This window comes from Homalodisca vitripennis, chromosome 2 (genome assembly GCF_021130785.1).
Source record: "Homalodisca vitripennis isolate AUS2020 chromosome 2, UT_GWSS_2.1, whole genome shotgun sequence".
Classification (NCBI taxonomy): Eukaryota; Metazoa; Arthropoda; class Insecta; order Hemiptera; family Cicadellidae; genus Homalodisca; species Homalodisca vitripennis.
The window spans coordinates 186,591,870-186,618,169 of NC_060208.1; the positions used below are offsets into that span (position 1 = coordinate 186,591,870).

The window sequence follows — 26,300 nt, forward strand, 5'->3', positions numbered from 1 at the left end:
AGAATTTAAAAAATGCATTAGAATGAAAATGTTGCAATGTCAATGTGTTCTGACAGAGAGGTATGAAACAATGTTATTTGGCTATAACAAAGACATCTCTTCTACATTCATTATGCATTACACTCATTAACATTGATGTACATAAACACTAGGTTAAGTTAGGTCAAAGTTTACATATAATAATCAAACCTATTTTTAATATTTTCAGAGTCACTGGAATGGGCCATCACAACGCTAGTCCGCTGAAACTGACGTCTCCTGATGAAGGCTTTGGGGATCTAAATGTGGTTGATTACAATAGCTTTACATCTCCCCTTCGGTTAAGTCATCCCAACTCTCCTTCTATTATAGGTAATTTACAAAGTGTTGAATGGAAATTATCAATAATAACCCAAATGTATGCATGTAAAACTTTCAATAATTTAGAATATTATTGCCAAAATATTACTTTATAAATCTGTTTTGAATTTTTGAAAAAAGCTCTTTGGTTGTAATATTAAAGTATAATTTATGTCAAATAAAAATAACCAGCATAACTACATTCCAAAGTATGTGGAATTGACTTATAAAAGTAAATGTACAAATTTTATTTTAAAATTTACTGGCATAAAGTAATTTTCTTGCAAAATATGAGAGCTATCCAGAAAGTAGATTACGTTTCACTCTGTAGTCGCTAGGGGCAGGACTATCACAACCATTTTGATGTCAGGGCATTTCTCAGTTTAGGGGATATCCAGCTGTGCTAGTGAGAGGTTACTGTTGCTCTTTGTTGTTTTACAATAGCAGTTTAAAATGTGTAACGCAATTGAAAATCCTGCGAGTTATGAAGTGCGGTGGGTAATATGGTTTTTGTTGACTAAGCACAATAAACCAATTGAGATTTATTGCCAACTCTATGAAGTTTATGGGAACGATGTGGTTACTGAAGGTGGAGTGCGTCAGTGGTGCAGTAGGTTTAAAAATGGCCGAACTAATAAGTATGATAACGATGAGAAGATTAAAGAAGACCGCCGATTCATAATATCAGAACTCTTAAGTTTTCCTCAAATTTTAAGGAGTTACCCAAAATTGTTATGCAGAAGTTAGGATATCATACATTCTGTGCAAATCTTAACAGAAACCCATAAAAAGCATATGGCTGCACCATTGACATTTTAGGACACATGGACGAGACGAGACAAGCAATAAAATCTTGGCTTGCGACGCAGCGCTTTGATGATGACGTGGAAATGCGAGAGGGTGTGACTACCTGGTTTAAGTCTCACACGGTAGAATTTTATAACGCTGGGATTTCAAAACTAGTTCACCGCTATGAAAAGTGCTTAAATTTGTATTGTGACTATGTTGAAAAATAGTATTTTGGTGTCACTTTACAATGTATACGAGGCACGTCCAGAAAGTAAGTGTACTGGTACTCTCACAGCTGTACGGAATACTTTTTCAACATGTTGGCATCACTGCCGCGTAGCCTGAATCCTCCCCTTCAAAACGAGACCAATCCGAGGTATTGTAAGTATTCCCTACAGCTAAGAGAGTACCAATACACTTACTTTCTGGACGTGCCTCGTACAATACAGTTTTTTTCTTGTATTTTGTTCTTTGTTTATATCAAAATATAATCTACTTTCTGGATAGCCCTTGTATATAAATAAGACTTAGCACCTTAGATAAAAAAAAACTAGCTCAATTTCACAGTGAAATTATGAGTTAAATTTAGTATAGAGCAGCCAACTCAGCTGTATTTGTTAACTTAAACCTTTGTCACTGATTGTTAATTGAGAAAAATAAACTTAATGGCTCTCCAAGCCAAACATTGAGGACAGCAGTAGCACCTGACAGATGATAGTGAAATAAGTACTTGGCTGGAAGATCTGCACATTTCTAAATTTCCAGCTTTTTGATTAGGAAGTCTGTTAATTATTTTGATAATAAAAAGAAGTTATAGTACATATTGGGATCAAAACACATTACTTGGAATTTTGAGTATTGAATATTTCTTGGGTTTTCGTTATATTTTAATACTCTGTGCATTAAAATGATGTACTGTAGTTCATTGTTTCTATGTTTTATCTAAGAAAAATATGCTTTCAGGTTACTCAAATGACTTCCAAATATCATCCCTTGAGGCGGATGTAGTTCCTTTAAACAGTGTTAAAACTGTGTCTCCCCCTTCCATCCTGAGGAGGGGCCATCGCACCAGACGACGAAGTATTTCTGAGTGTACAGACCTCTCCCCGGAATACATACCTCTTGACACCTTCTCTGTAAGTGATCGTTTCTTATTCTATTTGGCTAAAGAAACATTTGTTATACTGTTAACATTTCTTTATGTTCGGGACTTCTGAACAATCATTGAATAATCCGTGTAGAAATATATACATGCAATTTTACAGAAGTGTTACATGCCATTTTAGCGAAGGGTGTTACACGACACGTGGTGTAGTGTACCCCTATCTTGTTAAAAAATATAAAAGTGCTATTGGCGCAGAAAGTGTTCCTTAAAAAAACCAAAGAAGAGTCTCACTTTCTTGCTTGTGAAAAAAAATGGGATTCATAAATAAATCCCATTTAAGTGAGTGTAAATTTCATATGTCCAGTTAATGATACCCAAGTGTGTATTTTAAGTGACAAAGGAGTGCAGTCTGTAACCATACCTCTAATATTAAATATGTTTTGTAAATCGTTATCAACATTTTCAAACTTTAAAATCAACACTGAACTATATGGTATGAAACTTATGTATTTGAACTTAAAAAATAAAGTATACTATACTGTGGTTAAATATGACTAGATTAGAGTATTATATGTCATATGTTCAGTATCTCTTCAGTATTTACGCTGTACAAAATTTTGCATTTATTAAAAGTTAAAGTGTGCCTTAGTATTTAGGTTACGCTTCTGGTTTATACTTAGGTGGTTTTTCAGAGTGAAGACACAGACAACTCGTTCATGCGAGGAAGTCTTCGAACACCAGAGAAGAGTACTCCCATCAAACAACTTCCCTTCAGTCCATCACAGGTTAGTGCAGGAGATAAAGACTGGTTTAGTTCCTGTTATAAGGGTGGTCAAATTTCTTTGCTGTATTGCTTGTTTATATACAGTTAGCAGCATTCAGTTAATTTCATGTTGAATGTTTTCTACATATAACGCAGATATGGTGGGAAGGGTTGATACAATATGAGTGTTGAGTTTAGCTCCAGTTCACCTTCCTTTGGTGCAGTGACTGAAATTTGACATCAGATTTGATTTCTGGAATGTGGAGTCATGTTTGTCTGAAAAGAAAAAGGAAAGTCGGCGACAAAGGGGGTCAAAACGAACTCTTTACATTGCTTCGACATTAGAGACATCTAGATTTCAAAATATACACCTACTACAGTTATGAGAGAATTAGAATATTTTTTCACTTAGATTGCACTATATTTTATATTCTAGTTATCTGATGTCAATACCATGTAAAGACTTCGTTTTGAGCTTCTTCAGACGAACATGACAGCAGATTCCTAGAGCCATGTAAAGATGCTGCACTAAAGGAATGTGAACTGGAGCAAAGCTCAACACTCACATTGAATGTTTTATTCCATTAGATCACGTATACTATATAAGGTAAAATCAGTTAAAGAGTGGTTTTGAAATAACAGTAGTACGCTGAAATGTTGAAATTATGCCTTATTTTAGTATTAACAAATAATATTAATATCTATGATTATGATGTGTTAATCTTTTTACTAAGATTATAGTGTTTGCAATCCTATGTACATTAGTAGTTGAAACAACTTTACAGGTTTGTTTTTTATTTAGAGTTTCGTTTTCTTTTACAAGGCTTTAACTAATGTCTCAAGCACACATTGAGGTACAATAATGCTTCATGATGAGTTTGACAAATATGGAAGCTTTATGTTCCTACATGTAGTTATTTTTTTTTTTTTCTTATTTTTGTAATTTAAAAGATGGGTTTTTATTTTGTGTATATTATTACTAATGGAATCACATGTGAATACTGTTCTAATAATTAAGGTGTTTTCCTGAATGCATGAACACTTCATGTTACTTAAATGATAGTCATTTTAAAGTGTTCATTAGTCACTATGACAGGTAAAACATGAAACCAAATTGTTCGCTTGCAGTTTCTGAACAGTCCAAACCTGTCGTTTGATGCGACACTTGCATCCACGCCACTCAAGCAAAGTCACGATATGAAATCTGGGAGTCCAGGACTGCTGGTAACCCCCAACCCTCTACAGTTGAGGCCCCAGACTGAGGACACGGCTCCCCAGACCACACCCCCACGCTCCCGCCGACCCCCTGCCAACACCCCCAGAACTCCGACCCCGTTCAAGAACGCACTGGCAGAAATAGAGAAGCGAAGTCGACGACATTCCTACACGGTACAACCACCTTTTCACATGTAGAGTTTTGATAAACTTACTATGTGTAAAACTGTTTTTGCATTTTACAAAGTAAGTAAAATGGTCACAAAATCCTCTTCTAAAACAGTTTTTAATCCTGGTAAAAATGGACATTTCACTGTGGCATAATATTTGAACACTTTCAAAGCCCTTTTGGGACAAAATGCACTCTAGTTTCTAAAAGTGTTTGTATAATATTTAATAACTTTTTACTGATGATGCAATTGCATTTATGAATAATTTTGTTGCTTTTTATATAAAACCAAAAACGTTTATAACTGATTTTATAATTTCATATAAATTATGTATTAATTGTTTTTGTTCAAATCCATAATTAATTGTTTTGCGTAGTTTGATGTAGTTTAATAGCAATTGGACATAATATGACGATTACATTTTTAAATATGTAATGTATTTATTTATTATATGCACATTCAAAAGATTATTTTTGTAGATGTTTGATATATCGGATGTTGGCAAGTTATGAAAGGAACTGTTTTCTCATTACAATAAGTGTTTTGACAACTTGAGGCAACTACAATAAAAAGTAGATCACATAGTTTAACATTTTAAAATAAATTTTTGTGTTGATACCTTTTGTTTTTGGATGGTTATACAGATTACTCTCTGGACTATCCTTGTATATTTCACAAGCCTTGTGTTAGTTTTGATAACTAATATAAATTTTGTCATATTTCATTGTAGTACACTTCAACTTTTAAAACTTAATACCTACAGAATTATGCAATTTATACAGTTTTATAGAAGAAACAGTTATTGGAATTCATACAAAGGATCAAATTTAGTGTTTAACTAGAGAATGTATAAATGTCAACTTTGATTTCATTTTTTTCAGTATATTTTTCAAATTATTTCATTACCATATTTTCTGTGCCTTTGCCCAGCTGTCTTTTTCTATTATTTAAAATATAAATGCTTTACAAAATAAGTTAATAGAAGATAGTAGTTTGTCACTTAATTTTTACTTTGTTAAAGTCTTTTACTTACTAAAACTGTATAAAAGACACAGTATTTAATACATTATACATTATTTAATAAAATGTTTAATTGTTTCAGCCTCAAACACCGACAAGGCTAGTAGAGGATATACAAGAAATCATCAAAAAGGAACAAGACGAGTCAGATTCGCATTATGAAATGGACACGTCTATTGCAAATACCGTGAGTTTATTTTCTAAGAAAACACTCTTCTACTTCTAACAGTAGATTAAATTTTTTATTACATATCTTAACTCCAAAAGTATTTTAAAACACAGCCAATATACAGTAAAAAGCAAGTAAAACAGAAGATGTTTTGAAATTTAAAAGTAAGTATGGTTTATAAATTCCATTGGTCCAGCACTGCATTCATTCGGTGTTCCCCCACGTACACGCTGTCTACTTTTATCTTTTAGCAAGACACAGATGAAATTACAGCAAAAATTGATTATTTTTACAATCATATTTCAAATGCACCCATCAATTGAGAATCCTATTGAAGTACGTGCTGTTATTTGTTTTCTTTGTCACAGCATTTTGCTAGGAACAATTTTATAGTCTCCCAAACAGCCCCAATGACTAACATATAATTTGTTTTTTCATCAGAAGAAGCATCTTGAAGGTCAGCACTGCAACAACAACAGTAATGTCAAAATTATTGCTGTTGCTATTAAATCAGGCGTCATGATATTACATACATGATATATATCATTATGATGATAGTATACAAAAGGTTGTTTTTAGATATGATAATAATATTGATGTCAGTTATGTAGAAAAGTAACTGTAGAAAAGAAACTGTGAGCTTTCATATAAAAATAAAACTTTTACAAATAGTTTTCTTATTTTTTTGTATGTATCAAAATGGTACTTACTTAAAAACATGCCTCATAATATACAGACAGTAATCTTAGATCTTAGATGTACACGGCCTGTGTCATAACTAATATCAACGCCTTCCGGTACTCACCATGCCTAAACATTGATTATACAAATTATTTTTTTTTAATATTTTGGCTTCACTGTAAGAAGGCATCTTCAGTTAACAGATGTTAAACCAAAACTGCCAATAATAAGTGATTGTCTGGAAAGTCTTTCTTGTGCTTTACAGAAGGCAATTGTGTAAACAATGTTTTGATGCTATGTGAACCGGAAGACTTCATTTGGCTATGTAAGGATCAGAAAATGGCTAGTTATCCAATTATGGAAAATTTGGATTGCAGAACTTGATTTCTTGTGTCACTGAATGATGGCAAATGTCATAAGAAATCCTGGTACCTTCACATACTTAACTGTCTAATCTCCCATTACATTTGGAAAAACAATAATTAAAGACAAGTACTGAGGTTTATTGTGTTTATTTAATGTGTAACAAACTTAGCAGGTGTTCAGTTTATGTTTGTCGTGCTGGATATTCTATCAAATTGTTTTAGCCTTTCTGGCATACAGCTAACTCAAACCTATTTTTACTACTTTTGAAATTGTTATAGGAGTGAGTAGTGGCGTATTTAACACTGAAAGAACTAACCTCAGTAAATAACTGTACTTGTACTCTGTACGACAGAGTGAACAAGACAGCGGGTACCTGACAGCCAAGAGGAAGCCAGCGCAGGCCTCACACTACGGCAAGGAAAACACTTTGCCCCACAAGAGGGTGAGGAAGGCTCTGGCACCGTCATGGTCTACTCCGGGCATGATCAGTGTACCTGGCGTCACAGACCTGTCCTTCGCCGAGACACCGGTGAGATATACGTCTTAGCATTTCAGTCAAACTTGGTATTATGTAAATGTTTGATGATTCGGAGGTCTTGGATATAATTATTGTAATTTTATTACAATAGAAGGAGCTCTGATGCGTTTTAATTAAGTCATAAAAATCACTAAAAAAAAGCTCACTAAACTTTTCATAGTAATTTTTCGTTTAGTTGTAGGTCCATTTTAGTTTTGATTAAACGTAAGATCAAAAGTTCAATGTTCTCTTTACAAACCATATAATCCAATTTGAACTCATTTTAAAATTATTTTATTTGTAGTACAATAGTATAAAATTATTATAATTGTTTAGCATAATTTAATTTAGAATTACAGGACTGTAATACATCACATTTTTATGGTGAATACACAACTATGAACAATAGCCAATCAACACCAAAGAATAAACATTCAGCCAGGGAACAAGCTAAAAGTTTAGGTCGTTCCATCTAATTTCTCTACCCGTGACTTTTTAGTGACTTTAAGAACCAAAAGAGTAATTGCAACTTTATCTGTTCATAAAAGGATATTCAAAAAATAACTTCCATTTGGTTGTAAAATGCAAACATAAAGCTAACAATTTATTGAACATTAGTGAGTACTAATGATCAACAAATTCATTTGTTGCAATCTTATTATAATGTTCAAACAAATAAGCTCTTCACTGATATGTGATGGCGGACTGAATAATATAGGACTTTTATTAGAATTTAAACTCAAAATTATCTTTAACCACTAAAATTATAAAGATATGAAATTTTTAACCGTAAAATTCTGACAATAATGAATATTTGGCTTATTTTTAGAATTGCTATGGATTAGAGATTGGCCAGTTAAGAAGATGATGACAGTTAAAACAATTACACCAAGTGGTTTAGTATACGTGCCATATTGTGGTAAAAGCTGTAATTTGTATTGTTTTGTCATTTCAGAGCAAGTGCCTGTCCGGAAGTGAATCTTCTGTACTTTTCTCTCCGCCTTCAATAGTTAGGGACATGTTGAGTGAAACTGACGATTCGTTCCTACACTCCACCCCTCACCTTAGGCTTTCACCTCCAAAGGTAAATATCCTTAGTGATAGTGTAAATATTTGTGCAAACATTTTTATGTATTACATTTTTTAAGTTTCATTTAGTTATTAGTCCATTATTATACTGATAAAAAATGTAATAAATTAAATTTGTTACATTCTTTCTAGAAAAAATTTGAAAACTAACAACATTAATAGAAGATAAATAAAGTGTAGGTATTTTAAAGTCAAGTTATCAGTAGCGTTGAATACTTTAAAAAATCTAAATCAACAGTCAGTCCTCAACTCAAAATATAGCCAAAATTAGAGAGCAATTCGGGGTTCTAATTGAATATTGATTTTTGTTATCTGAGGAAGGTACTTTGGAAGAATTTGTATCACTGATGAATATTGAGAGTACATAGGGCTTTTTTGTGCATTTACTCTGGGAACAAAATTGAATTGTATAGGAAATCCTACTAAATGATAATGTTCATACTATTAAATCTTTTATTGCACTTGAGGAAAAGATAATGTAAAATATCCAACATTTTTGAAACGTTTTTAAGAAATAATTTTAAAGAACATTCCTTAAACTTTGTAAGATTAGGTTTGAATAGTCTTAATATAAATGCAGTCATGAATTTACTCAAGTTAAATTGTTTCTTAAATAAAGATTTCTTTTTATCACCGATAATGTTTTATAAATTAAATATATTTTACCAGGTTTTTAAGCAATCACTATGCAACATTGTACGAGGAGGTACACAAAAGTGTCCGGAATAGCTCTGCTGTCGCGGGGCTTGTGCTGTACTAATTTCTGCCGCTAGAAATCAGTAGCGCAACTCATTGCCATTTCAGTACTGTCTGGATCATTGACTGGGCTTTTTTGTTCTTCTGTAGTGACAGTTTTTGTTGTTGTTGTTTTGTGCTATTTGCCTTTTTTATGATGGCAAGTTTGAGTGAACAGGGTGCAGCTGTGAAATTTTGTTTGGAAAATCCAAGTGTAAAAGAGGTTTTCTCGGTTTAAAAATAGTGACATTTTTATTGATGACAAGCTTCATTTCGGACGTCAATCCAAACAGACTGCCAAAACAGATCAAAATGTCCATACAATTTAAGAAATTGTGCTTTCAGATCATCAACAGACTATTGGTCAAATTTCGGAGATTAGTGGGTTATCATGGAGCTCGGTTCAATAACTTAGATCTAAGATTTGGGAATGAGAAGAGACCAAGTTGGTGCCTCATGTTCTGACTGATAATCAAAAAGAACATCGAGTTGAATGATGTTGTGATTTAAAAGAACAGCTTGAAACTGATCCTGGTTTTGTTCAGTTTTAAAACAGTTTCAACAGCAGGAAGCAAGATTTTCAGCTGCATGCTGTTCACTCAAATGTGTCATCATAAAAAAGGAAAATACCACAAAACAACAACAAAAACTGTCACTATAGAAGAACAGAACAAGCCAGGCGGCACTAATATTGCAATAAATTCCGCTACCTATACCTAGCAGCAGAAGTTCGTACTTCACAAATTCCGCCCACAGCAGAGCTATTCCGGGAACTTTTGGATACCCCCTCGTATGTATGAGAGAAATAGAGTCTCATATCACATAAAAGAAATCAAATGTACATAAACAGAGATTGAAACTTCATTACCTGTAAAGTACTGCATTATGCTATGTTTCATGCTGTTTCATAAATCAAAACTCAACTTGACTTAAAAAGCCTAATCTTCCACACATCTTGTATAGAAGTCATTTAAAAAATTCCTTACTTTAACATTTAAAAAATATCAGCTTTCAATTTCTCATACATTGTAACTATATTTTTCATATCATGATGATTTAATTTTTCATATAACAATATATTTAAAAAATTGCTGCTCATGTACTGTAAGATGATAAAAATTATGGACATATTTGAAAACTTGAAAACTGCATTTCAAGTTTATGCTTTTTTTAAGAAAAAAAAAAAACAACATTTAAACTACTGCAAATGTTCAGCTCCATTTTAAGTTACTGTATGAAACACATTGAATGTATTGTAAACGTTATCTTTGAAATATTATTGTTTCTTATCATTCAGCAGGATTTAGCCATTACCATATTTTATATTCCACAATATGAATTCCCTCATTTAGTTTTGTTATTTAAGTATAATATCTAAAACTATTCTAAACTAAATTTAAATGTTGTAGGGTTTGCCAAGTTTTAGGCATTGTACAGATAGTTTGTACATTTTGCAATTAAATTTTATTAATTTTAACCCTTTGTCTTGTTAGTTTGTGCTTTATGTTTTTACTTGATGTGTACTAGGACATTGGTTTGATAGTTGATTTTATCAATTTCAGATTTATAATGGGTAAGTTGCTATTCGAGGAGCCCGGCGTGTGAAACCTTTGTTACAATTTTAGCTTGGCACAAGTACAGTAGTTTTCACCGCTTAGTGTTTGACTGCACTTTCCACACCAGTTAGTGGTGCTTTTAGCTGTGTGATTTTAGTTTTTAGTTTGGTGGAAGTGTTTTTAATTTTTTTATTGAATAAAACTTGAAAAAAGTACAATTTTCAATACTTTTGGGCCAAAAGATGGATGGATACAAAAACTACAGTTTTTCTCATCATCTAGCTCAATCTTCTCCAATGAATGTTGGTTAATAAATTTAGATAATCAATGAAATTTTAACCACATCTTGTGAAAGAATAGAGAACAGTAAATAAATTATTTATACAAATTAAATTATCACTCAATTAAATTTGGTTATATTTCAATGTTAAGAATTCAGTTGATTACAAACCTGTTGATTGTAGAATTTAGGTATGGACTAGTTTTGATTCTTAACACTGGAGTAATTTGATTTGTAATGACACTGTATTATTTATATATTGAAAACCTTAGCTCTGGATACTTAATTCAAATACTTACATTTGCAATAAAATAATACTCTCTACCAGTTCTGCTGACAACAAAAATTGGTTCCCAGCTTCACAATAAATACCAATAAACATACATGGATATTAATCCAGAATATCAGGTTCAAACAATGATATTTGGATGGTCTGAGATCATACTAGCATTGACAACTGTGTTCTTGTTTTACCCAATTACCTTCATCAAAAACTAGTACAAAATGCAAATGAAATGCACTGTGACAAGGACTATAAATTAATCATGTAGCAACACCAACTCTTGCCTGATGTGGATTTTTTTATAGTTATATTGTCCTGAAAAGTAAGGTTATTTTTCATTTTATTGTATTGGAGTTTATAAAGCTAAACTAATAATAACACTTTATTTGATGTTTACAATTTTTTTTAAAAAGGTATGCATAAACTTTAAAGTATTTATGCTAGTAGTAGTATACTTACAAAATATGAAGAAAATCAATATTTGGACAGTTTTGTTTCATTTATTTAATGAGTCAACACAAAAGATATGTTGCACAAGTTATACAAAAAAAGTAATTGTACACGATTCTTTTACAATTTTCCTGGATGAAAGGCTCAAAAAGTACTCAGACATTTAGCACAATCTCACAGTCGTGGTACATCCTGGAAAGAATTCAGAGCGGGCTATTGTGAAACAATCTTGGGTTTTTCCCCATAAGAACAACGTTAAACCTCATGCACTTTATGTCTTTATATTTGATTGTGGCATTATGGGTGAAATATCATATTGAAGATCTTATTAATACGCATCCAAACGGTTTTTTATTAAGTTAATTTTTTAATTCTTTAACTGCCACGGCCGAGATATATCGTACAACTTTAGTTTTGCGAACATCCACCCTGCTTGAGATATCCCATGCAAGTGTAGTTTTCCGATGTTTATTCTTAGATAGTTCTGTGATAGTGTTAGTGTGTTGTAATAATTTAATCAATTTACATTATTTGAAAACATTTGTTTGTAAACATTGTTAACTGTTTACTCTATTATTAAATTTTAAATAAAGTGTTTATCGTGTTATGGTTATGTTATACTTGGCGATGCTGGAGAGTCTTAACCCTTTTACTGCCGGCCATTTTTTTATCGTACCAGTCAAAACTGCCAAGGGGGAAAATCGCTGTTGTGCATTCATTTACAAAAAATGCTGTATCTTTTTTATTTTTCATTAGATTTGCATTAATTTTTACTTTATTTACTCGTATTTAAATGCTGCTTTTCAAGTAATAAAAAGAAATTTTAATTTGAAACAAACTCATTATTTAATTTTAAAAATTATGTAAATAAAAAATAAATAAAAAAATAAAAATTGTGTTTGGCATCTGATAATTTATTTTTAAAATTATACTAAAATTTTGAGCATGATATCATTATAAACTAGAGCAATTGCTTAGAACATATACCAAATTTGAAGGTGCTACCTTGAAACATAGCTGCACTATGAGGATTTTCCCAAAACTGGTAGGCCTCCTCTAGGCCTACCAGTGGAAGTTGAAGGTAAACTTATCTGTGCCACATCCCCCTCACTATCTAATAACTCCTCATTATCTGATGGTAAGATAAAGTCAGGATCGTCATCAGTGTCATCCACATCACTTTGATTGTCATTAATAGCCCTAACACTAATATCAGAATCGTTCTCGGCATCTAAATCTGACAAATTCTGAAGGAAATTGTCACTCAGTTCGTCTTGCACTTGTACACCACCATCGATTAGACTGTTAATTATTGTTCCCTCACTCACAGGAGAGTTAGATGTAACTCTTTTACTCATTTTATCCTTGATCAACAAAAGTAACACTTCAAAAAACTTTCGATAACATTGTAAACAACAACAATGAACGAAGATTTCAGTAATCTAACCCGATCATCTGGTTTTGACAGCTGTCTAGGTAGTTCGTCAATTCTAGTCAAAGACGACAAAAATAGAAATCCAAAGTTCTTCAAATGGCTTCTTTCATTATCCTTTCCTCCTAAACAACCAAAATACCGAATATTTCGGCATTTGAACATAACAGTAGCCAGTAACAATAAAAAAAACAGACGTCCGACATATCGGACGTTGGCGTTTTCGGCAAAAATTCCGACGTCCGATATGTCGGACGTCGGCAGTAAAAGGGTTAATATGTAACTAAGCCTGGCACTTGGGTGTTGCCGCGAATCCGGGAATGCAGTGTATAAAGGTTTAATATATAACGGAGAAGTACATCAAATTGTGATTATTTTCTGAATATCCAATAAAATTATAGAAAAAATTATACTTTTTAAATGAGGAATCTACCATAATTCTATGACTAAAAATGAGGTCGAAAAAATCCATGGGGATAGCATTATTTTTATGGGCTGAAATCAAGATGGCCGCCACTATAATTGTTACTTTGGAAGGGACAAGTAACTGCAATTTATAAGGAACAATGGAAAGTACATGAAAGTATTTCTATAAAGTATAATGTATTCAGGCCACAAAAATATTCTATACCAATCTTTTAAAAATTAGAAATTAAAATATAATTTTTAAGTGTTTCTGGATGAAACCATTTTATGATTAAATGTAGTAGACTTGTGAATATAATAACTAAACAATGAAAATCAAACACTATGTTTGGTTATATTAAACAATTATTGAAATATGCTTTATTAGGTAACAAAATAATAATCAAATTAATACTGTGGTAAATCAATATATTATTTTATCTCAGGTTTCAATAATAGTAAATGCCATTGTAAATAAAGGGAGTTTCAGTCAACATTAAAAGCAATAACGGTTTGTTTTAGGTAAGACAACATTCAGTTATCAGCGTGCACAGAATAAGCAAATTGAGCTTGTGTTCATAACTCTAATGGACTTGAATAATAAACACATGACAAAACATAACACTGTTTGCATAGTACAGTTACGATGTCCCGATTCACACAAAACAGAAGAGCATCGGTGGACACAACTGCGATTTCATTACAAACATTTAAGATTTGTTTATTTTATTAAACCTTTTCAATTACATTTTTGTATTTCGCTTAGCATTAGTAAAAATGCACCAGGATAATACTTTAAAAGTCTGGAATTAAAAACATTACTCAAGAACAATATAATGTTACAAATATCCAAAGTGATTTAACGTAGTTATTTTAGCTGCATGTTAATTTTAGTTTACTATATCAGTTATTATTTGGGTTTGAAATTTTTGCGTGCCTATGAGTTGTTTTAGTTTTGTTAGATTTGTAGATTTCTGAAGAACACATGTTCCATAGTTTAATTTTGTTGTTGCATCAACTTAGTCTCCCGTGTAGCAAAGTATCTGTACCATGCTTAAAACTCAAAATCGGATTTTAATCAGAATTTTTCTACCTGTAAAAAATAGGTACATAGGTATATGAACAGAAACTCCATAAAATGGATGAAAATAAAGAAAATTAAATCAATAAATTGTACTGTTATGACAATGCTAGAACAGCGCATTAGTAACAGAATTTGTGAGCATTTATCGCATATTTAATTATAAGATTAACATGCCTACATGATCGTCTTTTATTAAATATTAGTTTTATGAAATCTTACAATAAATAATTTAGTTAAAAATAAGCTATTTGTAAACAAAGTCCGATTTGACCCAAACATCAATTCCAATATCCATGTTTTCCATTTTGATTGGGTGGTCATTATAACATGTTTACACATTGAAGCAGTGAAAACATTTCTGTATTATGTATATGGTTTTAAAGCTTTGGTTTTCTAGTCAATAGAAATTATTTTTGAATACCATATATTTTGTAGCCTGGAGTAATTTATTTTACTGTGAGTTTTTCACGCGGTTCTATTGTGCAAACTATCTAAGAGAACGTTGTACACAAAATAAGGAACTCATATTCATATTTTTTTGTTTATTTCTTTTTGTTTTGCTGAATATCTTCAGTATTTAACAGGCTTCTGTCACCTGACCGCAGTTATGGAGGCGCGAATAAACAAAGTGGTAATTTATGTGTACTAGAACATTTATATGGATTATTTACATTAGCAGAATTGATTTTTCTTCATAGAAGTGTTTAATGTTGTAATAGGTTATCTCCAAGTTGTAATGAGTTGTGAAAATGTTAGCTTGTGATAGTGAAATCGACTGCTGAATGGACAATGTTTCTTTGTTGTCTGGAAGTAATTAATAAATTTAATTTAAGCTTACAAAAATAATCAATGAGAAAATTATTATAGATTAATTGTGTTTAAATATAAATATTTGAGTGAAAAATATAAAATCTGACCAAAATTATCTAAGATATTGAGATATTACTAAGCTTCAATGTTTTATACTAGTTTTAAAAAAGTTCTTCTGTACATACCACAAACTCGTAACTCTCAACAGCCACGTCAAAAGGTTGAGTACTTGTTAAAATGTAGTTTTTTGATCAGTTTTCTGGAGACATCCACCGAGCAGGATCATTTTTGGTATAGCCTGTTGAGAGTGCATAAATTCTTTTTAATCACAAAGTCCATGGATTGAGTTTCAGTTTAACTTCTCTTCGCTAAATTGGCTCGCCGCAGTAAGACAGACATATTTCAAGAAACTAATTGTGAAAAGTTAAAAAATTGTATTAAAATAACATAATTTAAACATGTTTCATGGATACCAGCAGTGAATTCATTAGATTACTAATAATTTAAATTATGCACAATTTAATTCTTGTTTAAGTTTACCTGGAATTTATAGTTTTATAACCACTGAACAATTCTAATATGCAAGGCCGTCATTGTGTATCAACGATTTCGTTATCTTAAATGTCAGTTATAGTACTTTTGTCCTTTTGTTTCATATTTTAGACCAATTAATCACATAGAAATTTTATTTAACAAATCAGGGAATTTTCATTTCTACCACTCAACCTGCTTTGGCGGATACTTACAGTCATGCTAAACCACCGATTACAATGTAACTGACTTCTTAAAATTCAGCTGTGAAAGAGAGACTAAATAAACTTTGTCCTTAGTTACTTATATTATTTGCTGCCTTCTTGGAGATTGTATATTGCAGCTTACATTCACAGCACTAGCTTATAATTAAAATTCAGTATGCTAATATAATTTAGTCATTTAACACATTTTTACTATATTACTTAAATTAAAAGTTGAAAGTTTAGTTATTATAAATTAATTATGGAATATTATAAAAAAGTTTGATAATGCTATAAAAGGTTTGACAAATCATTTCAACGCCCTTATTAAACTAAACATATTTAACCTCTATTATAATATTTTATTTTAATTTAGAAGGCTCAATATTGTTCCCACCTGTAAAACTTTTAAGATTTTCATTTTAGCACCCCTACATATGTTTTACAAAGTAAAAAATAAGCAGTTTTTGTAAACTATTTTATAAATTTAATATGTTATAATTTTTCTTTATTGGTTACAAATGTTACAAGTGAAAGTTTAAAATTTTAAAATACTGATTGCACTAATATATTTTTTTTTATTTCACGAACATTATTGATTCTTATTAAACTTTTAAGTTGAGAGGTAGCATGTTGCAACTCTAAATATGAATGGGATTTATCAAAATCAAAATGTTTATTCACAAAAGCAATGGCACTGCAGACTTTTAAATGTTGGAAACCACAGTATCTTGATATGTAGTATATTGAGTATGTAGAATCACAAACAAGACAAGACCTGGAATAGTATGTGTAGACGAGTGGTAAACAAATTCAATGATGTTCCTTATTATTATTGTCAATAGTAAACCACATAATGCTAGGATTCCACTATACCTGCTTTAATTCTGTGGCTGAAATCTATGTAGGATTATCATCACTTGAATAATTTATATAATGCAGTCATTACCTAAAAAACCAACATAACAAGTTATGCAACAGTCATCTATTGTAATACCACACAGAAGTTTCAAGTTGGGTATGCAAGCTCAGTTTTTGCCAAATTCCTAGTTTTTTGTATCATGATTTAACATTGTCATTACCACATATTAGTCCATTTATTATCTTTATTATGTGCTAAAATGCTCACAATTTTTTTTACGTCTGTAAACTTTTCTAATTTATATTGAAGTGGACAGGACAATACATAAAAATTATTTGGTTAGGGTAGAAATATATAGAAATACAAACATGTTCTTAGAGTCAGTGAGACATTTCGTACCACATACTTATTCAACCGTTGAAGCACATTGAGCTATAACTTCGGTAGAGTGCAGGTAAGTGTAACATATAGGTGAATGCGCTAGAGCTAGAGTAGAGCTAGTGTAATGTGAGCTAGAGTAGTGGGGAGGTTTTGTAGTTACGGGGACTGTAGCCGATGTCTTTTGTCAGAGCTCGCCAGTTCCTGCCAAACATTCGGCCTGCAAACGTATCCACTTCGAGGAGTCTGCCACCCAGCACCACCTCTCCAAGGTACCGCTTCCATCTTAGTGTCACTCGTAACTGTTGTTTAGGTGTAAATGAGGATTTTTTGAAAAATGTAAAAAATTATCTATAGTTAACAGGAATGTTTGGTTTCTATTTATCATTGAATAATATCACTGCAAATTTAAAAATTATTTAATTTAATTTGAAACTGCGAGTGAACAGTTAATCGTGTAAAAAGTAACTGAGTGTGAGTGCTGTTTTTGTACATTTCCAGCAACATTAAACGAAAGCAACCTTGTCACTGAAAAAGTGTTTTTTTACTACTGGACTACAGACATATACTTAAATTCTATGGCAAATTTGTATCACATACAATTATCTATGGTGAATAGCACTGACCTGGGACTGGACATTGAGATGCACCCTTCTCCTATGGTGTTTTTGGAGAAATTTTTTTTGTAATTTAACAATCTGCACTTAATCGTTATTTAGGATTTTAATGGAACTAAGTTCTGTAATTGGGAGCTTATGATTTGTATTCCTACACTCCACTCAATTTGTTTGGTACTCAATAAGTAGCTGTTCTCTACCATCCAGAATAAGAGCTTTCTGAGCCCAAACAATTGGCTTCTCGATCAATATGAAAATATACATTGCTAGACAACTGGGGGTGGTGACTACCTAAGCATTTTGAACTAGCAAGTGTCAAACTTGGGATAGTTATTAATTGTCGTAGTTGCTTAGTTGTGTTCCATAGGTACATTTTAAAGGTAATTGCCTTAAAAACAACAACAAATCAGAGTGTGGACAGATTGACTCGGTAGTCTGTAGTCTGTATTTTACCAAGCATAGCATAATAGCAAAGAGGAAGAAGAAAGGATAAAAATATTCTTTATGCAATTCTAATGTAAACAAATTCTTCAAGTTTAGTCACCTCTAGTGTTAAAAGTCTTAATCAATCCTTGTTCTTGCTGGATTGGGGATTTGGAGATTGGTTGGATTAGAGATTTATTGCACAGCTAGTATTTCAGTCAACCATTGGTTGCCAATTTTGTTTTTTGTTTGTGTGAATGTTATTTTGAGGTTCACACTCCAAGATGTGAACTTTGACGTAGAGAACCACTGAGTCAACTCTTTTTGATCTTGTTAGTGAAGTCAGAGTGAGGGTTTGAGATGATTGTGGATGTTATGGAGCAGGTGGCTACATCGTAGTCTTTAATCTGGCTAAATTTGTCTTTGGTCCTTGCCAGTCAATGTATGAAGAACAAGTTTGTGAATCTCCCGTGATTAACTTAAGAGAAGGGTCATTACATTCATATACAATGCCAGGTTTATTGTATTTGAGCCTTGATTGGGTAACGAAGACTGCTTTAGAATCCCAACTAGTAAAAATGTTGCTCTCCTTTCTCCTTTTCAGTGTTTAAAGAAGACAGTTTTGTGCTTGATAAAGTATTGTTGAACAAAATTGAGACCATTGGGCGTTGTAATCCTGTTTGGGTTTGATAATGGCTGCTTCTGCTCAAAGATGCGTTTCTGGTTTCTTTGTAAGGCCACTGGTTACTAAACTTTTTTGAGAGGAATCAGTCCAAACGCATTTACAAATTTTGATTAACCTCCCCAGGATTGAAACCCATGAATTGTCGATTAGAAAGTCACAACCTTAACGCTTCGCTATCTTCCAGAGAATGGTGTCATAATCACGATGGTTCTGTAGATCATCAGACAAGAATATATGTAGTTGAAAAATCAAGCTATTTGTACAGCACAGCCTAAGTTCATCCTAGCTTTTATTGTTTACAATAATTTCTTGTGGACTCTTAAGTCATCACTGAGGGTAGTCTCACTTAGTCTCATGTCTTGGTTGATTAATACTCTGTGACAAAGATGAGAGGGATGTGTGGAGTCAAAATATTTGTATTTTCTCTCTTTTTTCCATATTCTTTGTAATTACCTTAATTTATGTTGCTGGAAATGTCAACAATATTAAACATTGTTTATGTACAGTTTTGATATTGTAAACATACTCCATGATTAAAAACAGTTAAAAAACGAGAAACTCATTCTTTCTTGAATTTGTATTAAGTTCTATATCATAATTGCCTTTATATGTTTGTACTTTGATTGAAATTGATTTTTTTTAATAATAAAATTTGTAATGTGATACTTCTCAGATGATTTGTTGTGTTGAGAGGTGGGCTACACTGTAAATTTAATTATTTTGAAGAATAAAATTTGTAATCTGATACTTCTCAGATACTTTGTTTTGTTGAGAGGTGGGCTACACTGTAAATTTAATTATTTTGAAGAATAAAATTTGTAATCTGATACTTCTCAGATACTTTGTTTTGTTGAGAGGTGGGCTTCACTGAGTGGATGAACCAAGGCAATACATTATTTTATAGTCATTTTTGTTGTATTAGTGCTAAAATCTATTACTCATATGTTAGAAATATTAGTAGTATAACAATAATTAAAATACAGGCAAAACTTGATTGTATCATGTATTTGTAATAATTAATACTGAGGGAAAAATGCGCAAGACATAGTTATGTATGAATTGTTTGTTGTACTGGCCTGTTATAAAAGATTATTTACAACATAAATGAGATTTTAGTCAAGCAATGATATTTTATTAAGATACATTATATTACACAGGAATAAGCTAGATTAGTCTGACTTTAAAATGTGGGTAAAACTCTTTAGATAAGTATAAATTACTTTTACATTCTGCAAAATATAGTAACATTCATTAACATTGTCTACAATTTTGTTCAATTTTATGAAAAATCCACTTACTGCAATTGAATTGTAATGTATGTCATAAACATATCCTAGGTGACAGGTATAACATAGTTTTTGATAAACTTTAGGTAGGATATGTTTGTAGATTCCAAAAAGTTTTATCTTGATGTTGATTCTAGTATTTTGATTAAAGTAGAACATTGTTATATTAAAAGAATGATAAATGCAAAACCAGTAACTGTGACTAGATTGCAAGTTACAGTAAACTTGAATGTAAAAAGTTGTATTAAAATTGTTATCAATATTACAAAGACCATAAATTCTGATGTGTGATGCTTAAAACTGATGTTTTGCAATACAATTTTATATTTTATACAATATAGCAGTTGAGTTCAAAAACTTATCTGACCAAAACTACTTTAATAGTTATTGTCGATGATTCTATAAATATTGATAGTTATTATGTTTATGAAAAAATCCTGATGGTAAAGATGTGATCATTATGCAAGTTTTTATCGATGTTTCTGAAACTAAACACCAGCATGATATTAAGGAGCAAGGTCGGGGAAGAGTTACATTTTTTAGTTAAAGCTGTTATAAAAAAGTGACCCTTATTAAAAATAATCTATTATGTTAAAAGGTGTTGATTGATAATTGAAATCTAATCAAAGCTGAGCACGAATTGTTAATGTTTTTGTAAAATTAATTATCCAGGAACAGTTGTTTATAGTTAATTGTTTGATAGAAGTTTTGCTATATACTAACATGTTTTCATTGGATTGGAAGTAAAATTTAGGAAATGATCAAATATATTTATAAGCAGAAATTCATTACATGTTATTACATCATAATTAATTTGGTGTTCACAATAATTCCAGTCGAGTAAAAATTAAATGTAATGCTCTACAATCCTCGCTGAGCATTAGCGTAGCAGAAATGTTCACAATCTGACTAGAATCAATTTTTATTTTGTTATGACTTGTATAATTTTCTGTTATGACTTTATAAAGTTCTGAGCTGTACATGTGGTCATTGCTAACTGTGTTGTGTAATGTTTTACAGCTGGTTGTAAAGTGGGAGATGGTGGCATATGGGAAGACCCGAGACCAGCTAGAACTGACTGAGCAAGCTCACCAGATCCTCGGCCAGACCAAATTCAAACCTCGTTCCCTAACACTTTAGCCTGCCGATAGACTGAATATATTAAATACCTGCCCCTGTGAACACTAGAATAGTATCAAGGCCATATTTTTTGTACGAGATACATAGTGCTTAATATTAGTTCTAGTGACATCACTTTTATCATAAAATTACAATGGTAATTCTCAAAAATGTTCTTTGTTAAATAAGTAAAGAACATTTTTGTAGGTTATATCATATGTTTATACATCAATTTAGGATTAATACCTTAATAACCACATCACACTAAGCTTACTGATAACCAAAGCTTATATTTTCACACCTTTTTATTATGTCTATCATTGCACTTTACACGCTCTGCAGTAATTTTCAAGCTGCTTTTATTTTGTTGTTTTTTTATTTTGTTAGTTTTTATTTTGTAAAAATTTTAATTTATTTTTGTACATAACTTTGTTAACCAGAAAGATACTAGTTTTGAATTTAAATTCAATTTACTACTTAATGTGAACTGTGTACAACATGGTTCTACTGTTCATTCGACTTGAATAAAACAGTACTAATACTTAGTAATATGATATACAGACTATAAAGTACAAATTTACATCGAATCTCCGCATAACCGGTGTATGTTGATATTTGTTAGGTTTTGTGCTTTTTTTATTTTGATACCAGTGATTTTAGACTTCCATTTAATCTTTTATATACCTTTTTTTATAGATAGCTATAGTTTGTATTAATTGTAGTACAACTTTAGCCATTTTATTGTGTGTTAACCATTATATTTATTTCTTTTAAATTTTCTATAGAAAAACAAATACAATTATTAAAATTGGTTTTCTGAGCTTTAACTACATTTTAAAACTCAATTTGTTGAACCAAAGAATTATTATTTACCTAAATTATTATCTGCCATCGATAGTTTTGTCAAGATAATGGGTGATCCACAAAACATTAAATGTTTGAATAATAACTTTTACATAATACTATAATATGATTTATTTGAGATAAAATGATTATCCTTTATTCCTTATCATCATGGAATAATTTTGAGTAATTATTAACGAGAATGATTATTAAAAAATTTATATTATTTTGATCAACAAATTGATTATAGTTATTTATTATAATGCAAATGATAGTTCATAGCTCATAGAGTTTGTATACATGGATATTTATTGTAGTACATAAAACTCTCCTAGGTCTGATAAAGAACAATCAGAATACTCAATTATATAATTCAATGTATTTTATGTTCCCAAAAGTTAATAAAAAAATTTTAACATTTCTTTAATAACAGTTCTTTTAATAGTTGTCTTTTTTCAAAATAATTGTTCCACTGATCACAAACAGAATACTTAACCATAAGACGTGTTACTAGCTTTAGTTAAAAAGTACTATAATTTAAAGACACATGTTTTTTAAAATTTAAATTCATTAAAATTGTAATTTGTGATTCTTACTTAATATTTATTCATGAGTGTTGATACAGTATATCTTTTACTTGAAAGACTTTTGACAAGTTTAGTGCATTATTGGAATTACAGTATAAAATACTGTACGTAACCTACCTATGGATCTTCTAAATGCGTACATTCCGATTTTTACTACATTAACTAAATATAACTAAAAAAAGTGGATTTTATAATTGGTACAATAAATATTATTTGCTCCATGATTAGAGTTTAATACTTAACAATCCTAAGTAAACTAAACAGTCCTCACCTTTATATTGTATGATTTATGAGTAATTCCCTCATCGTAGTTTATTGTGTACCTGATTAGCGATTCAATATAGACAATAGATTTTATAAGTGAATCACCAATAATGCAATCCAATTATTATTTTTAATAATTGTATATTATCCTCATTGAATAATAACTTATCTCTATTGTAGCTTAATGTATAAAAGTTCGCTTTTACATTAAATATCCAGATTTGTATACTCTTTATTTCATAGTTTTGCTTGAATTTTCACCTATCAGTTGTGTTTAAATTGAGTAGAGTTTATTAGTATTTTATCATTAGTAGATTTATTTAGATCATCTTTAGAATGTGGATTGGATAATAATAAACAAATATTTTTTCAAATACAGTTACAAATGAAAACTAATTTTTCATAAATTGAAAATAACTACTTAGATTTTTTAAAATCTGTTAATGTGCTGTAATTTTCTGTTCTAAGTAAAATTGTGAAGCAATTTTAAAGCTCATTAGTTTTTATGCTCTTTATGTTAATATATGCTATGTATAATATGAAAACATTCATAATAAGTTGTTGCTTATTTCTCTTTGAAATGTAATTAATCATGTTTTGCCAGTAACCCACACCTCCCTCTCTCTTTATATCCTACTTTCACTTACAACAAATACACAGATTCCATCAGCCTTTCTGACTCACTAACCTCATGGCAACATTTGAAATACACTGATTTAAGGGGAGTCTAACTCGATATTCTTTCAAAAAATATAATTTTTACTTTTTTGTTGTTTATTATGCATTGAAATCGCCTCTTTTCAATGGTATATTACTTTGTGTTTGATCTCAATTTCAAATATATACATTTTTTATAAACTATTTCATAGTGTATTTTTGGTTATGGCACCTGGAGTAAATATAACCAATCTTTATTAGACAAAACATAGCATGACTATAAAAATCATTTCAAAATTTTAAAAGAGATTATGTCTAAAATTAAGCCTATATTTCAGGACTTGACAAAGTAGCTTTTGGAAAAGTGTCTAAAAGGACAAAACACAGAATCCAAATAGTTGATGAATAATGTTATACATCATTACATCATGTGGTCTGTGGTCCCAAAAAGGGCCTTTGTGACATTACCTACACTGAATAATGGTGTTTATACTGCAGTTTGTGCATTTAATAATGTTTATAAACTCTAATTCTGTGTTGGGAAAAAATATTTAAAATATTTTTTGGGCAATTTATTTACGTAATATATATTTTTTTGTTTATAAAAATGTCTGTTTAATTTTATTTATCTTGTGTGTGTGTGTGTCTAAATAAAAGTTCATAGAATGGACAGAAAAAATTCAGAGTCCTAGCTTGACAAGTTATAGAGATAAACAGCATAAAGTTAACATTACAGAAGATAGGGAATCTGACTCCCCTTAGTCAGCCTTCCTTCTCCAGACTCAAGGCAACAGTAGAAATACAATTATTTCTCCAGCCTCAAAGCAACAGTAGAAATACACTGATTTAACCAGCCTTCCTTCTCCAGCCTCAAAGCAACAGTAGAAATACAATGATTTCTCCAGCCTTCCTTCACCGGCCTCCAAGCCACATTAAAATACGCTTGCTTCATTAACTTTAACTCTAACCTTTCTTTCTCATGGCGAAATATTGCTTGCCCATGATGACAGTCTGAATAAGAAAAAAAAAGAATAAAAAGGATAACAATAATTTTGGGAATACTGGTAAAACTAGTGGCTTCACAGTATAGTTAGACTAAATTCTGGGTTAAAAGTAGCTTTGGCTAGGATCCTGCTGAGTTTGAGGATTTTTATCAGTACTGTCCACCTAATACTCAGCTTTAGTATTTAAAATTCTGTGTTCAGATCTCGTTTTTAATAAATGGGCGAGTAAAGATAAAAAAATAAATTTTTGGCCAAACAATTAAATTTTAAGAAAATATCAAATAGCCATGCAATGAATTTAAATCAGAATCCCATCAAACCATGTAGTTTATTGGTTTTAGTTATAGATTACTTACCATATTCACTAAATAAATTCATGAGTGAACTCAATATATTTTATTGAAGATTATCAAAACAACAATTTCTGTAGAATTAATTAAAGTTATATATAGACCATTATCAAATGTTTTCAAATGTATTATGCACTCAGGAGAAAGTATTAAAATAACTTTAAAAAATCAATGAAACACTTAATTAGTTTTGCAACTTGTTATACCATGTTTGTATTGCAAAATCTGTCAACATGTTGTTACTATAAGAAAATTGTATTTATAGTGTATTTAACCACATTGTAATACTTTAAATGTTATTTGTAGTAACAACATTTCCATTGAGATAATACTGCTAATGAACACAACATTACTTTGTACTTTAATCAATATTTTAAATACAATTTAGAGTTTTAAAATACAATAGTCATAGCTTCAACTTGTAAAATTTTTTAACTGAATATTACGTTTTATCCCCTACATAATTATTCATGACTAGATCAAATTAGTATATGGCCAGTTATTTACTTTAGTTTTTCAACCATACATGTTGCTTACATGATTGTTAAATTTGCCCTTACATAAGAGTTTTATAACAAATTTCTTAAATATAGTACTTTTTCTTTTTAATTGACAAATTCTTGTTTTTCTCTACACATTTATATTGTATTTGTTTTGAGCCACAAAGATTTATTTTATACAAATAGTTTATAAAATAGCTTTAGTTCATAACAAAGAAGCCTACCATGACAATTTAAATTTAATGTTTATACATAAATTGCTATATCAAGTAATATACTATGTAATGTACGTGTTCAATTAAAATATTGTATTTTGTGAAAATCATATTGTTATACTGTCTCTTTGAACAAAATTGAGCTTTAGGCTAGCTTACTTAAGTAGAAAAATTAATATATTGTTTTTAGTTGTTGTTGTTATCTTTAAGAACTGTAACATTATATTAGTTGTACAGCATTTATGTTCTTATATGAAATAAAAAAAGTGTAAGAAGAACTGTTCTGAATTTATTATTTTCCATTTTTTGGCTTTATTTTGATAATGAAAGGTTATAAGACGTTTTCAAGTTTCTAGCCTATCAGATTATATCATTTCATTTTCATTTCATTTCATCATTTTTATTTGCTACAAAAATGTACAACATCATTGACAAAGTCAAAGATACAGCTCATTATTACAGCCACGCCAAAATCTTAAAACTTACAATAATTAAGTTTATACAGCACAACAGTGATT

The 26,300-nt window shown here is 30.6% G+C and overlaps 1 protein-coding gene across 6 annotated transcripts in view; it reads left to right on the forward strand.

Moving 5' to 3' along the window:
• LOC124355144 (myb-related protein B-like) overlaps positions 1 to 26,060 on the forward strand; it is an 83,969-nt gene extending 57,909 nt beyond the window's left edge. For 3 of the 6 annotated variants that reach the window (XM_046806116.1, XM_046806117.1, XM_046806118.1), the window contains exons 7-15: positions 209 to 351; positions 2,092 to 2,264; positions 2,926 to 3,018; positions 4,125 to 4,385; positions 5,484 to 5,588; positions 6,970 to 7,146; positions 8,090 to 8,218; positions 17,424 to 17,504; positions 21,264 to 26,060. In XM_046806116.1, coding sequence (XP_046662072.1) covers positions 209 to 351; positions 2,092 to 2,264; positions 2,926 to 3,018; positions 4,125 to 4,385; positions 5,484 to 5,588; positions 6,970 to 7,146; positions 8,090 to 8,218; positions 17,424 to 17,504; positions 21,264 to 21,383 — 1,282 coding nt within the window. In that variant the 3' untranslated portion in view covers positions 21,384 to 26,060. Of the gene's footprint in view, positions 1 to 208; positions 352 to 2,091; positions 2,265 to 2,925; positions 3,019 to 4,124; positions 4,386 to 5,483; positions 5,589 to 6,969; positions 7,147 to 8,089; positions 8,219 to 10,520; positions 10,532 to 17,423; positions 17,505 to 21,263 lie in introns of all 6 variants that reach the window. The other 3 variants (XM_046806120.1, XM_046806121.1, XM_046806119.1) reach the window with 3 other exon arrangements.
• The last annotated feature ends 240 nt before the right edge of the window (positions 26,061 to 26,300 follow it).